The sequence below is a fragment of the Rattus norvegicus genome, chromosome 17 (assembly GCF_021556685.1).
Source record: "Rattus norvegicus strain SHRSP/BbbUtx chromosome 17, alternate assembly SHRSP_T2T, whole genome shotgun sequence".
NCBI classification, from domain to species: domain Eukaryota; kingdom Metazoa; phylum Chordata; class Mammalia; order Rodentia; family Muridae; genus Rattus; species Rattus norvegicus.
In genome coordinates this window covers 52,130,249-52,146,616 of record NC_141550.1, presented here as the reverse complement: position 1 = coordinate 52,146,616, position 16,368 = coordinate 52,130,249, and the positions used below count along the sequence as shown (strand labels likewise).

Genomic DNA, 16,368 nt, shown 5'->3' with positions numbered 1-16,368 from the left:
TTCTCCATTTTTGTGTTTGCTTGTTTTAAAAATGAAACAAAAAAGAGAGAGGAAAGAACAAGCATGGGCAAGCATGGTGGTGGGGAAGATTTCAGAGGCACTAGGGTAGGAGAAAACATGATTAAAATATATTGTATAAAAAATGAATTTAAAAAGTTTACAAAAGCCCAGAAAGTCATCAGTCTTACACAAGTCTTAAAGGTAGGGTATAGGTGCTTGCAAATGAAGTAATAGGGATTTTTCATGGGATAAGTTAGATGTGAGACAGTGGGTTGCTCCAATTCCCAGATGAAGCCATGAGAGTGATCAAGAAGCAGGATCTGGCACAGATGTGGAAGAACAGGGATTAACAAGATGCTTGGGCCTTGGGATGCGTACTTGCTGTTTAGATAGATCACCATAGGAGTGTAGAGTTCTGTTATGTTCCTGTTAGGACTGAGTGTGTGAAGGTAACAGCGTATATGTGGGCTTGCATATTTCTCAGAACAAAATATGTCTCAGTGATACCCACCTAGTGATGGTGATGTCATCAAAACTGCTGGCTTAAAAAAAGGTTCTTGACAGCAAATCAGAAGGAGTCCTGTTGAGTCCTGAAGTGGTAAAGTCTCAAAATCCTTTATTGATGAAGAACTTGTGAAATGAGCCTTCTAAGAAATATCAGCGCCCAGAGCCTCACACTTTGTACATATATATTTCACTAATTTTCACATTAGTGTTTTATAAGTCAAGGCCCATTGGAGTGAACCCTCCCAATGGCTTTTTCATTTATCTATTTATCCTGTACTTACTCACATAATAATCACTGTGTGTCTTCTGTGTACTAGGTTACGTATCCAGGGCCAAGAATGCAGTTGTGAACAAGTCAAAGGCCCTTTTGGAAACAGTCCCTGATTTTTTTTTTTTATTGTAGAAAACTTCTATAGGATAAGTTGTATCACCACTACGTCCATTTTTTTCTCTAAATTAAGACATGCTACTTAATTTTTAAATTCTAAAATGAAAGAAAATATTATGAAGGCAAACATGCTTATTTAGCTATTGAAATATATTGTTTCTTTCTAGAACTGCCCCAATTATCTCTAGATAAAAACTGATATAACAGATGATGTGACAGAGAAACAAAAATTAATCATGGAAATGTAGTGTCTTAGTTGCTATTACTTCAATACAATACCATGACAAAGGCAACTTAAGGAAAAAGGGTTTATTTGGCTTGCACGTCCACAATACAGTCCAATGTGGCAATGAAGTTAGTGTCATGAGCTTGAGGGAGCTGGTCACGTTACACCCACAGCCTGTAGAAGTCAGCAACAGCTATGTACATGCAAGTACTCTGCTTAGTCCGACTCTCACACATTTCAGGATTCTCTGCTTAGGGCATATGTCACTCCCACTGGGTAGGTCATCTCAACTCAATTAACATAATCAAAATAACCTCCTGTAGTCATACCCAGAGGCACATCTCCCAGCTGCTTCTAACATCTATAAAGTAGTGGTGAGGCCTTGTCACCAGAGGAAGAATGTCATCAGGATGGTCTATAAGAGCATAAGGCCTCACCTTACAGCCAGTTTCTCTGCTTCGTGTTTGCTATTTAAGATGTGGTCTTGCAGATTCCTTCCACTGCTGCCGTACTGTCTCCAACATTATGGCTTCTTATCACTCTGGAATTGTAGGCCAAATAAACTGATGCTTGCCCTCGTCATGGTGTTCTATCAAAGCAAAAGACAAGTAAACGAAGCTCTCACTAGTCAACTTTAATGACCTCTGTACTCATCAAGTCAATTCTGGCCCATCCTTCTGGCCAGCCTGTGTGTGTCCTCTCAAGCAAATGTTTGTGGCTGGGTTCTTTTAGCTGTTTGTGCCCCACATCCATTTGTTTCTTTTTTTATATTTAACTGTGGCATCTTTGCATTCATATTCGGTTCTATACTTTGCTTTTATAATTCCATTTAATTATAATGGTGCAAATGCTCATTAATTAAGTCCCTGACCTTAGCTTTTACTATTTCCCAATGACACTATGCCAGAGTTTTTATTACTGTATTCCTATATGCAAAAGTACATATACATGTGTAAATACATATATTTTTGCCCTGTATCTGTGGATAATCAGTTCCCAGATCGCCTAAGGGAAGCAAAACCTTATGTAAAATAAAGTGACATTGTATTTGTGTATCACTTCCTTACATCATGTTATGAACTTTCACTCATCTCTAAATTATGTAGAAGACCTAATGCCATGACAACATTATGCAGATAGCTGTTTTGTTAGAAACTGCAAAGAGTAAGATGGTGAGAGAACCCTGTCTCCAGTGCAGATGCCCTTTGTTTTCTGATGGTTTAACCCATGGACGGTTAAGGTACAGTGTACAGAGCCATGGATGTAAAGAACCATCTGCATTCATGCATATGTGAAATATATGTTTTGAAATCAGTTACAATAAAAATAGGTGAAATCAGGGTCACCTGGTGTCTGGGTAGAGGAAATAGAATGTAATGTAGCAAGGATTTAAGGTACAAGGTAAACCACAGAAAAACAGTGCCTTATTTATGGGGCAGATTTACCATTTAATTATCACTTCATTTCAGAATTCTTACATTTGGCTCCAAGTTTTTTCTAATTTAGTTAAAATTCAAAAACACCTAATTAAAGCAGAACTTGCTGACAGGGAAATAGAAGTCGTGGTTAAAATTTTTTTGTGAAGTAGTCTATGATATTTTTAAATAACATTTCTCTTTTTTGGGGTTTAAAAATTGATTTTCTCTACCTGTGAACTGCATGACCCTAGACAGTTTATCCCATTTACTTTTTTTTTTTTTCTTTTCTTTTTTATTTTTTTCTCCATCTTTATTAATTTGGGTATTTCTTATTTACATTTCAATTGTTATTACCTTTCCTGGTTTCCAGGCAAACATCCCCCTAACCCATCCCCCTCCCCTTTTATATGGTTGTTCCCCTCCCCATCCTCTCCCCATTACCTCCCTCCCCGCAACAATCACATTCACTGGGGGTTCAGTCTTAGCAGGACCAAGGGCTTCCCCTTCCAGTGGTGCCCTTACTAGGCTATTCATTGCTAACTATGCAGTTGGAGTCCAGGGTCAGTCCATGTATAGTCTTTGGGTAGTGGCTTAGTCCCTGGAAGCTCTGGTTGGTTGGCATTGTTGTTCATATGGGGTTTCAAGCCCCTTCAAGCTCTTTCAGTCCTTTCTCTAATTTCTTCGGCGGGGGTCCCGTTCTCAGTTGAGTGGTTTGCTGCTGGCATTGGCCTATGTATTTGCCATATTCTGGCTGTGTCTCTCAGGAGAGATCTACATCCAGTTCCTGTCAGCCTGCACTTCTTTGCTTCATCCATCTTATCTAGTTTGGTGGTTGTATATGTATGGGCCACATGTGGGGCAGGCTATGAATGGGCGCCATTTACTTTTTCTAGTAAATGAGGTTCACCGTCCCAGGGGATTTTTGTAAGCATCAAATGAAGAAACAAATAAAAGCAACTCTCTGGCTCCTGGATCCACTAACATTGGTGTTTTCTCCGTTCACTCTCATTGGAATTCTATGCACTGGAAGGCTTAGCTTAAGCAACAGAAGATCAGAAGTTTTCTGTCATCCAAGACCTTACTTCGTTTTGTTTTGTTTTGTTTTGTTTTTCCCTGGGAGTTCAGATCTAGTTGAATAATCAGGATTCTTCAGTTATTTTTGAGAATGCCACTGAAACAATAAAATGAATTGAAGTAGTTGTTACCCAACTAAATGAAAAGAATTAAGTAAAATAATGTCCAGATACTCTTTATGTGGAGAAAGAATTTATCCTGGCTAAATCTCGGTTTGGCTTTTGTGCTTACTCTTAGGGAACTGTGATAAAGACAGACAGAATTTGCTACATGTCCCAGTACCCTTCCCATAGCTTCCCCTTATAAATGTGTTTGAGATGTTGCCAATGAGCAGCTCGTGTGCTGACCAGTGGAGAAAAGTCAGGTTTACTCTAGGATGCTGTTGAATTCAATATTTTTCAAAGTTTTATATTAGGAACATAGTCTTAATTTGGTTCAGGGCCATTAAAAGCTACTTTTGCTAACAGCTCCCTCTTTTATTTGTTTCCCCTTGGTAGACGAGTTGGGTTTTATGTCAATACTTTCAAAAACGTCTCTAGCCTTGAGGCCAAGTTTCACAAGGAAATCGCAGTGGTGAGTAATGGTGACTGTTGCTCTTATGGAAAGTAATGCAAAGGGCATTGCATAGAATTGCCAACTAGCCTTACCCTTACACGGATGTTGTAGCGATACTGTGTTACTACTCTCTGAACTATTTGCACTGGTTTTGAAGATTTTATTACAGCCCCACTATTTTATTTCCTCCTCTGTTAGCTGAAAAGTTGGAATTTTAAATGATGTTCTAAATTAGTATATATATAAACCTGGTCTCAAATTATTTAGATAAGCAGCAGTAATGGTGTTCTCTATTACCTTAGTTCACCAGGACAGTCATAGGACTATTTGTTAATAGATTTAAGATAATCACCTTGTCATTTCTGCTTCATGTCCTATTGAATACATGTCTGATTGATCCAGCAAGTAGCACATTCTTTTCACTGTATAAAGTTATTTCAACTTAGGTGTAGATTTTAAATGTGGTATGTGGAATTTCAAGACCAATCTAATTCCCAGAAGAGTTGTAGCTTCTCACTAAACAAGTTCATTCATGGGGAGGAAAACATGGGTGGCCACCAGAATATCCTGTGTTTAACAGGCTTCTGTCTTCTTAGCTTTGCCACAAGCTTTATGAAGTGATGACGAAACTTGGTGATCAGCACGCTGACAAGGCCTTCAGCATTCAAGGAGCTCCCAGGTACGCCACTGGTCCTCTGAGCTGCATGTGCAAGTGATATCCTATGTATTGAACGTTCTAGAGCCTGGAGACCACATTGTACTATTCTAGTCACCTTATAAAAATCTAAAAGGAGCCCTTCCACCTAGACAGTGATCCCAAACTTAGGTTTTTGGCTCTTACATTTACTTCTTGCCTTCATTCACATCAAGATGCTACTGGTCACAGCAGAAGTGAGTAGCTGCTTCTGATGAACATGGAACCAGAGAGCAACAGTTGGGATAGTCATCATTTCTCCTTGTTACTTCATCTGCAATAGAGAAAACCCCTCCAGCTTTGTGCTCATTGTTCACTACTAAAGAAAGGAAAAGAGTGGAAGAGATCTCGCCGCCCACCCTCTCTCTACCTCTGCTTTGCCATTTGCCCTGCAACATGGCTTTGTTAGTGTTCCATGGCATGTTGTTATGAATGGGCCAGTCAGAGACTGAGGGCCCAGTGGCACAGCTGAGCTGTATACCTTGGTTTGACTGCATGCTTACTTTCTCCAATGATTTTATCTTACCTAACAAGCCTTGAGCAGTCAGAAGCCCCAGGTTTCAGTTACATACCTTTAAGGTCAATTTGCTTTGTTTTTCTTATTCAAGTCCAATAACCTTTGGAATTAAAGAACCCGTTTAAATATCTATAGAAAAAGTAGGGTCCAATGGAATAAAATTATTCCTAAGGTGATGGTCAGTTCTGAGACTCTATACTTGTAGTTTTTAATGCCAATCATTATAAACACTTATAGGAATGTATGTACAGACTCATCCATTGACATATGCAGTTTCCAACCTTTCTCCATGTTAGCGTCTGATGATGACTGTTTTGATCATGGACTTCTCTTTAGAGTACCTACCTATAACTACAGCCTCTGCTATAGCTGCCAGGGAAGCCAGAGTGTCTTTTCTCTCCAGGGGAAAGGTGTGACCTAAAGTAATCTAAGAAAAGAAGAGAATTAAGGCTCCAACATTGTTTTTTTACATTGTTGAGCTAAGAATAAGAGAATAATAAGAATATTCAAATTACCTTTTGGATGTTATGAAACTAAGGCATGTTAAGAGTGGCTTGACATGGAAATGAAGTCAACAGAAGCATTTGCAAATAACAGTTTCATTATCAGTTAAAGCAAGAAGTCGGGTTACAGCCACTTGACAAGTGTCTCTTATTTTTATTCCTTTTCAAAAACATTCTCTGCAGAGCGAGGTGGTGAGTTAGCTCTGAAGGCAGTCTTTAGAATAGAGTATAGATTGGGCTGTTTCTAGTCAGAGGTCATGATTGCTGGCTAAGAGCCGCAATCATGTAGAGTGTCTTTAAAAGAATGTGGCTCCCTTAGCTCCTGAATGTGTAGATCATGCTGCTGCGTCTGTACTCTTATTTAGGTCACAGACTCTGCTCCGTCTGCTGTTGTCTTTAGATGTTCTTAGAGAGTAGGATGTGCCATCTGAGTCATCATGTTAAGCTGTTCCCAAGCATCTGGCAAGGTGCCTAGAACATGATGGCTTCTTAGGAAGTTGTGGAATCTCACCTGTCATGTGGTCTGCTGGTGCCCTGAAGGTGTCTGAGTTAGTCATTGTTTCATAAAGTACACAAAGAAGTATTTTGTAACTCTCTAAACATAATTCAAAAGGCACTCCTGAAAAAGATTTATGAACTCTCTCCCAAGTTGCCTTTGAAATTAAAAGTCACAGCTTTCTGGGTAACTATCTATGATTGTGGGGTGACATGACTCTGTTGTAGAGCAGAAGTGAAGCTGGTTTTCTTACTATGCCTTATGTTGGGATGTGGAGCTGATTTGGCATGTGGCGAGAACAAGATTTTATACTAAGATATAAATGCAACTGTCGTAAAGCACTGCAGTTTTTCTTTGTTTTTAACCTATTTACACCTCATTATTTACATATCTAAAACCAAGCATGGTTGACCGTGGTTCACAGGGAGCAATTAATGGTGACAGTTTCCAATATCCATTACTACTTCTAACAGCTAGAAATAACCTGGAAGTGGGGGATGAAATAACAGTGACATTAAGCTTCAGGATTTCTCTTGGGTAAAGAATATTGGGTTTTAAGAATCCTGCTTCTCAGAAGGCTTCTTGCTCAACCCTCTGTGTCTATCCAGTGATTCGGGTCCTCTTCGCATTGCAAAGACACCATCACCCCCAGAGGAGGCTTCACCCCTCCCCAGCCCAACGGCTAGTCCCAACCACACATTAGCACCTGCATCTCCTGCCCCAGTGCGACCCAGATCACCTTCACAGGTATGATGTGTGCATCAGGGCCATGGAAGAATTCATGGGGAAGTGACTTTCTTTGGGATTCTCTTGTTAAGCATTATAAGCAATATAGAAAGTTTCTATGACAAGACTAAGGCATGATACAGTGATATTATTATTGCCATTGTCTGCTTTTTTTATTTGATTTTTGTGTTTCCTCTTATTCTCAGTTTTTTTATTCTTTTGGGTGTTCTAGCCCCATCCCCACCTTCTTGGCCTGGACTATACTCATCTTTACCTTCACTTGTTCCTGGACTCCTGCCATTCAGAGGCTGAAGGAGTCTGTTCAGTGATGGAGTACTTGCTGGGTTGGCCCATGCTCTGAGCAGCTATTAGCTTTGAAAAGGAAAAACCCTATCTACAAAACTCCATTCATTCTACATTCCTCCTGAACTGAATCTTCTTTTCAGTGCTCCATTGGAGTCAATGACCACCTGGAACTGGGGTATTGGGAGACATCTCATCCCCCAAATTGTGTTACACATGAGTGGCCACTCAGTGAAAGCCAAGTAATGACCAGGCAAAATGAACTAAAGAGAAGATCCCACCACTCTTGATTTCCCTGCATTGTGTGAACATAATATTTCTGTAGCTACATTTAACATTCATGGTCCAGTATAAGCTTTATGAATATGGCTGAAGCTGCAACATTGTAAGAAGATAAGTGTAGTAGATTCTAATGTTTAAAATTCCTGAGTGGAAAGAGAAGTGGGAACTGTCTTTTGTTGACCTCATTGACTCATTTGGGGAAAACAAATGAAGAAGAAAACAAAACAAAACAAAACAAAAAACCCATCTGGCTTGATTTTTGTTTTGAAATTCCATTTGTTTTCTTATGAGAGAAATCAATGGTAGATGAGCTGAGAGAAAGAATGGCTTCCGGGTGAGATCATAGGTCTTGCAGTTTGGGGCGTTGCTTAAATTAAGATGTATGGACTCTCATCAAGTGACCTGACTTCTTCCAATTAGACCAGTGCCTGTCAGTGTTTGGTGAGGCACCCAAGGGGACAGCATTCTTGACTTGAATCGAGTAGGCTTACACCTTTGTATAGATTAGTTTCAGTTAGATGTCTGTTTGCATAGCTGTGCTCATCTGACACTTCCTCAAAGGCTACTATGTTTGTATTAATGCTTCCCAGACAAGGAAAGGGCCTCCTGTCCCACCTCTGCCTAAAGTCACCCCAACAAAGGAACTACAGCAGGAGAACATCATCAATTTCTTTGAGGACAACTTTGTACCAGAAATCAATGTGACAACACCTTCCCAGGTGAGTGCTCAGGACAGCTGAATGACCATCAAAGTGCCATGGTGGACAGGACTCTCAGGTCAGCTGTAGATATCAGAGCCATTAATAAAATTTTATTACTTGTGCTTGTTTCATTGCTTTGTAATCAAATGATTATTAAATGTAAGGTGTATAGGATTTGAAAATTCTAATATTTATTGAATATATATACATATATGTGAAAGTATGTTGAAAAATATACAATGAAGAAGAGTTGCTGTCATCCTACCACTGTGACAAAACCTTGCATGCACTCTGGCCTATTTTCTTTCAATTTTTCTACCACGTCCTTGAGGATTTGTCAGTTTCACATTTTAAAATTCAAGTTGTGTGGTTATGCAGTCTTAATGTAGTAACTTCAGTTCATTGGTAATTTTTATGTCACAATATTATCGTAACTAAAGCACTGGACATTACTATCATACCAACTGGATATACTAACCCCTGACTCTTGACTAAATTTCAATTTCCAGATTTTATCAGCCTGCACCTTTTCTACTAGCCAGAGTCATTTCCTAGTTTTATTTCTACATTAACATTTGCACTGAGGATATTTTAGGATGGCTTGTCCTTGTTCAGTTGCTTTAACCTGTGTCCACCAATAGCATCCTCTCAGTTAATCCTAAGTGGGAACTTTAGACCTCTAGAAGCCTGTGTACTTAGCTGAGGACACCCTGCCTAGGAGATGAGACTACTTAAGTGGCACACAGAGTAGTTCCGAAGTAAAGATGAGGTCCAGAAGTGTTCTTTCTTTTTAAGTGTTTTTATTTCAAGTTTTCTGGCTCAGTTACAAGGACCCTCATGGTGGGGAGAGGGAGAATCAAGGTACTTTTGAAAATTACAGATGCCAGGAGAGTCTGTAAGTACTTCTGGGAGCCTTAACTCACCCTACTACTGTTGAATGCTAGAGACAGAAAACAGTTGGCTAGAGGAAGGGAACAAGGTAGAAACCTCATAGTTTACAGGTAGAGCTGCTACCTGAGTTATGTACCATTTCTGTAGGATCTCATGGAACCGCTCTACTGGGGCGTAACTGATGGATTATGTGCCATGTTTGTTAGTCTGTCAGCTGAATTTGAAATTAGTACCCACCAGAGATGTTCTTTGTCATTTAATCTGCTTTCTTTTAATTTTAAGGAGAGAAAGAAGAGGAATTCTGGTCTTGTTCATTTGGGGTGCGTGCGTGCGTGTGTGTTTGTGTGTGTGTGTGTGTGTGTGTGTGTGTGTGTGTGTGTGTGTGTTGTGTTGTGTTTTGTGTTTTTACCTGAGAAGTACCATGCCTCCAATAACTGGATCACAGAGTGTGAAATCCAATGCTTCTAATTCACCAAATGGTTCCTGGTTTCACACTAAGATGTGCAGAGAAGTGAAATGGGATTTATATTTTGGTTTGTCATTTTGGGGTTTTGAGTGGAGAAAAATCTAGTTTTATTTAAAATAGGCAGAACCTGTCTTCTCTGCAGTCCTTTAACAATTTCCTCAGTTGCTTGTTCTTCTGCAGCTGCAAGATTTTATGTCACTTAATGTATCTCCAGCAGTCCTTAGTCTTGGAACCTAATTCTGAGAACTACTACTTTGAACAGTTGGAAGTCTACATGGTTCAGATCAGTGATGGTGAACTGGCTGTCACAACGAATTAACAGCTTCTGTTTGTAGAGATGTCCAGCCAGTCCAAGGCTGTGTAATGATGGCCCATTTATAACTGTCCCGCTTAAAAGAGTCTGATTTCAAATGTTTCATATAAAATTTTTGGACATGTGTGTTAGGTGCTTATAATATTAGATGCATTGAACAGACTGTATATTAAGGCATAAGCTAATGGATTATAAAATCAGAATAATAATGTTTTGGGCAGTGCAAAGATAAATGGTTAAGAGAGGAAAGATACCAATTCTTGATGAGAAATGAGATAGTAATAGTTAAACTATTACTATTTCCAGAAAACTGGAAAACTGAGAATTATCTGAAAGGTTCCCCCTACATTACTGCAGAATGATCCTTTCCAGGTTGCCTTGGATTTTTGCTAAGTGAGTCATCCTACACTTAGAAGATCATTTATGGCCACAGTAGCTATTTTTATAATGCACTTAATGAGAAAGAAAAACACTTTTGTGTTAATCCTGGCCAGATGCTGCAAATGTAAGAAGCAAAATCTAACCTGTCTGATGGAAAAATCACCTCGCAGCAATGCTTTCACTGTTGTGTCCCTGGAACTGAAAACAGAAATCCACTAAGCTTGCAGAGCCCTCTAATGGCCAAACTTTAATTAGATATAGCCCAGAATTTTCTGTGGGAATGCTTTTTCATGCTCACAGGCACACCATGCATGGCATGTGAAAATACTTTTCCTGTTTTCCCAAAGTTTTGTTCACAAAAATAAAACTGCTAAAAGACAAGTTCATTTTTTCCAAATATTTTCTCCCAAGAACTTATAATCCTGTGCACAAATCCTTTACTGTGTTTTAATATTTGATTAATTCTTTGAGAATTTAATACTATATATTTTGATAATATTCACCTTTACCTAATTCCTCCAAGATCCACACCCTTCACTATCTACCTAAGTCATTGACACTGACGACAACTTCTCATTCTGTTTGTCCTTCGTGTTCTCCCCTCCTCCTCCTCCTCCTCCTCCTCCTCCTCCTCCTCCTCCCCCTCCTCCTCCTCCTCCTCCTCCTCTTCCCTAATTAGACTCAATTTGTACTGTCCATATATTCTTAGGTGTGTATCCTTCCACTAAAGTGTGATTAATCTACCAAATATCATATCAATAAAGAAAACCAATACTCTCTGCAAAACTGAAGCTCAGTTACAGTCAGCGCCTCAAGTAATGTGTGTGACTTTGTACACACACCCTCCCTTCCATGTTCGTATCTTGTCTGGCTTGGACTCCTACAGGTTTTATGTATGTTGTCTAAACTACTGTCAGTTCATATGTGAAACTGCCCAGTTGTGTCCAGAAAACAGTTTCCTCGTAGTCTCCTACCACCACTGGCTCATATAATCTGTCTGTTCACCTCTTCCACAATGATCCCCATTGGAAAAAGGAGGTTGTGATATAGATGGCCTATTAGAGTTGAGCATTACACAGCTAATTTCTAATTCTGTATACTTTGGCTAGTTGTGAGTCTCCTATGTTAAATGCTATGTACAGATGTTTGTCTGATGAAAGCTGAGAGATGCCTCAGTTTGTAGACATAATGATGTCACCAGGACTTGGTGTAATCTACATCCATTTAGGAGAATAATAGTAGTAGCTTTCCTGTTGCCTCTCTGACCGTTCGTCCTCAGGCTCTTAGCCCAACAATGGTACCAGGAATGGGTTTTTAACTTGCCTTAAATCCAATCAAAAAGGGATTCTTTATGCCCATGATATTCATACTACTATAGTGGCAGTGGCCATGTCTTGATAAGCAGTTGTTACTATCGATTTCAGGGTTCACAGCTGCGTGGATTGGTAGTTACATTCTCCTCTGGTAGCATGTAGCACACATCAACAAAAGTCAAAACAAACAACAAATAGTAAGACAAAAAATGCCCCTGCTCACCCCTGCACACAAACACAAAACATGGAGTCTGTTTTGTGTTGCCCAACTACTTGTGAGCATAGGCCTTCCAATAGAGTTATTGATACAGCCAGTGACACTCCATTAGAGAAAACTCATTTTCTCTTTCCCAGCAGGCATCAATTATAGATAGCTTCTGTATTAGAGGTGATTTTTGCATCTCCCTTCTCCCAGTGATTTAAGTGCTTTAAATCATCCTGTGTATACTGTCACAGTGTCTGTGAGTTCACATATATATATGTTCTGTGGTGTCTAGAACATACTGCTTCCTTGTGACCATCTATGACAACTTCTGGCTTTTTCAATCTTTTACCTTCTCTTTCTCATAGTTAGATGCCTGAGCAATGAGGAGGGGTTAAATAATGACATTCTGTGTCTTGAGTGGGCCAAAGTCCCTTATTCTCTGTTCATTGCCCATTTGTGGGTCTGTGTTAGTTGTAATCACCACAGGAAAAGCATCTCTGATGAGAGTTGAGTGAGACACTTATCTATGGGTTTACCAGATATGTCATTAAGAGGCATTTAATTGTTTTCTTTTAACTGAATAATAGTAGTGTGTTTGTCCCGTAGGGCCCACGAACTATCTAGCCTCAGGTACTTAGGCACTTTAGGAGTATTAGGGTGGTTTTCATCTCGAGGAGTGTGCCTTAAGTCCAGCTTTTAAAAAGTGGTGGGTTACCTCCATATTTGTGTCATGACAATATTACACAAGTATCTGTGGCTATTTTCAACAGAATGACAATGTGCATTCCTAAAATACACTAATCTCATGCTGTGAAAATAGGCATTCAGGTGGAGGGGGTCATATGAGAAGAGTATCTCTATCGAGTTTCTCTTTGTAATAGCTCATGCTAGCATGCTCAAGGTTCTAAGAAGTGCTACAACAAAAAGCCCCAATTTATCTTTCCATAAGCTACCTTCTCTAATGGTTCCAGACCTTGTTCTTGATAAGTAGGTTCGGTGATATATTTTAAGAAATGAAGATTTAAATTATATATCCCTGGGAAACCATTCCATGCATGTAGTAAGATCTTAATACTTCATAACAAAAATAAAGCAATCACATAGATACACACAATATCTAGGTACACCCATATAGGATTCTAGCCCTCTCCCCCTCATTTATCTTCAGAAAATGGATTAAAGTGCTTTCTAATTTACCTTGAGAACATAATTTCAAATCCATCCTTCTCTGTCACCAGAGACTTTCTTCTGGATTCTTGGCCCAGAGCAAGTTTTTTGTTTTATTTTGTTTATTGTTTGTTTGTTTGTTTTGCTTCCCATACACAATGTTTACTTTCTTGAAATGGACATGTCAGTGATGTTCTGATATTAATCTTCATGGGATTATATCAGTTAAAGGTCATATTAGTCATAGGGAGCAATTTACTCAGCAGTCGCCTTCCCATAGGAAGACCTCATCAGACAATCAGTTTAGGTTGTCAATCCACTGGTCATCACAAAAGCTCATTCTAAGCAAAGCAGCCATCATCCATCTTCCTTGCCTTCTCTATCCCTGTTGACTTTCATACTTAGTCATAGCATGTTGAAGACCTTGCCTCAGTGCCATGATGCCGAGCTCAGAATGACTCTGTTCAACTGGCTTCCAAGGAAACAAAAACAAAATAACTAGGGAATCTGTTGTGTAGAATGTTGGGCTTATTGTGTGCTGTCTTGCCAGGACACTGCAGGCTTCCAAGTGTAGCAAATGTTAAAATAGGAGGAAGATGGTCAGTCAGTTTATAGATAAAAGGGGCCAGAGTTATGCTACTCTTTAAAATCTTTCTATAATAAATGTTGTGGGGAAAGCACTTGACAACATTATTTTTGAGTAAATTGCTCCATTATGAGATTGTGAATATTTAAATCCTGTCAGTGTACTGTAGTTAATGTCAGTGTTCAGGTTAACTACAGTCCATCTGCAACATACTCCTCACATGTTTCCAGTCTTAAATTACATTTCTCCAGCCACAACTTCCTCATATGTATTGATGAAATGCTACAACTTTGCTCATTGTTAGAAATTATCAACTATTTTCTTGTTTTTGCTATTTATATTCATAAAAAATTGTTCCTAATTGGCATTGCTCCTAGAAGCTTTATCTTCTGTCCCTTAAGCTTCCCATTTGACATCCTCTGGCTCATGAAAGAGTTCTAGAAGCATGCAAATACTTGAGATATAATAAACATCCTTAAAATGTGTTGAAAGAACAAAGAGGGAAAACAATCTCTAGAAGTAATACCAATCCCTTCACTGATCTGTCTCATTAAAATACTGTTATAATTCAACACTGTGTATGTACACATATGAAGTTATGAGGTCTAGTTTTGAAGTACATGTTTTGTATCTAAATGTACTGTTGCTGTAGCTGTAAATTCCAATATGCGCTACCTCATATTACTTTGAAGGCTTTACATGCTGAAAATGATATATAATTAACACAAAAAGAATGTAAAATTAAACAAAGTACAAGATAAAAATTAGGAAGTATAATTCCATTTCCAAGATGCAATATTTTAGCCATTGTATAATACATAGTATTCTCTTTAAATAGTGAAACAAAATATGGTTTTGAAAATTTAAATTTTTTAATTGAATATTTTACTACAAATATAAAACGATGATCTCATGTCAGTTTTACTTGATCCTATCGTGGTAAACAACAGGATGATTGCATTGTAAGGCTGTGTCATGCTAGATAACTCTTGCTACGGTGGTTCTTCATTGGTCAATATACTGTGTGTTAACATACACACATATTTAAAATGCACATATTTAAGGTGCATATTTAAAATGAACATACTACTAAGTTTTGACTTGTGTATACAGCTAAGAACCCACCAGTACAATGGATAAGAGCTGTTTTCCTGGTGTTGTCTAACTCTCCCATTATATTGGCTTTGAGGTCTGAATAACAAGTTTGCATCCAATGAAAGCAAAGAATTTGCTTTGTGTTACCTCTTTTTTTCTAATAAACGGCTATGTTGGAAACGTGATACTTTTGTAGGCAAACAGTTTCCCAAATTCTACATGGGGCACTGTTAGATTGTAAAGTATATATTTTATATTCCTTTCCACACATTTATATAACATATTCTGATGATACCCATCTACATTCCGTCTTCAACTCTTCCCTGACGCCTCCTACCACTTTCCCCTTCCAGGTACATGCCCCCTCTTTACAGAGAACATAATTATGATATTAAGATTTAAAGTTTTAAAAAACAAGTGTTTTGGAGAGAGCAATGTATATGTAATTTAAAACCTATTATGAGAAATAATTGTGCTGAAAAATAGAAAGCTAAAGACTAATATTGGAGCATATATATGCATATATATGACACAAGGAGAAGCAGTAGTGGCAATATTATATAAAATTATGGGAGAAAAATTGTCTAGCAAAAGAAACCGTACTAGGAGGGAATGATAGAATATGTTTGGAGTAAACATGGTCAAAGCATGATTGACTGAAAAAATTATTATGAAAACCTTCACTCCAAACAATGAAAATACATCATGAAAAAACATAGCCACAGGGACACATAGTGAAGTAAAATACATTTTTAAGTTTGTCTGATGGAAAATGCTTCCATTTAAAGATAGTGTACACCAATACAATAAAAATCTATCTCTAAATATTAAAAATAACCTAGTAAATATAAAGTTTGAACCTGGATTATAAGAATGCATTATTCACTTGAAAAGCGAGACCACAGCCTGATAGATATGCTGCTTTCCTACACAACGAATGTGGAATGTTTAAGTATTGCCTTCCGCACCTTCTCAGCTGTTCTCACCTTTCTAGATTCTGAAGTTTGTTTCTTTGACCAGTAATAAAAAAATTTTCTGCCCTTCAAAATCTTTCTTCAAACACTTCAATTTTATATAGTGCACTACCCATTGATATAAACTTTCGATTTCTACATGACCAAATGTTTAAAAATGAAACATACCAAATATCAAAAACATGTTATTTGGATGTGTGTTACTGCCTTCATTCCTGTCACTGTGGTATAATTTATGGAGACCTTGTCTCAGCTCTGACCTTTACTTTGTAGCTTGAGCTCAGGTTAAACCAACTTCAATCCATGCTGTTTCCCTGTTTCCCATTATGACTGGTGCACAGATGTCAATGTTGAACACAGCCTTACAGTATCGTAATAGACTTCCATCCTGTCATAGTTGCTTACCTGCTTTACAAGTAAAGGTTGGAGGGGTCATGTTGTAGCAAATACTGACTGGCTCAGAACTCTCTGTTTTCTCCCCTTTTACTATTCTACACAAACGTGTGCATGCACACACACACACACACACACACACACACACAAACACAGAGTGGTGGAATGAATAATATAATAATTCAATCAAGAAA

The 16,368-nt window shown here is 38.4% G+C and overlaps 1 protein-coding gene across 5 annotated transcripts in view; it reads left to right on the top strand.

Moving 5' to 3' along the window:
- Positions 1 to 16,368, top strand: part of Amph (amphiphysin) — a 230,741-nt gene that overhangs the window by 172,035 nt on the left and 42,338 nt on the right. For all 5 annotated transcript variants that reach the window (XM_087591429.1, XM_087591428.1, XM_087591431.1 and 2 more), the window contains 4 exon segments: positions 4,111 to 4,186; positions 4,765 to 4,847; positions 6,987 to 7,125; positions 8,280 to 8,408. In XM_087591429.1, the coding sequence (XP_087447555.1) occupies positions 4,111 to 4,186; positions 4,765 to 4,847; positions 6,987 to 7,125; positions 8,280 to 8,408 (427 nt within the window).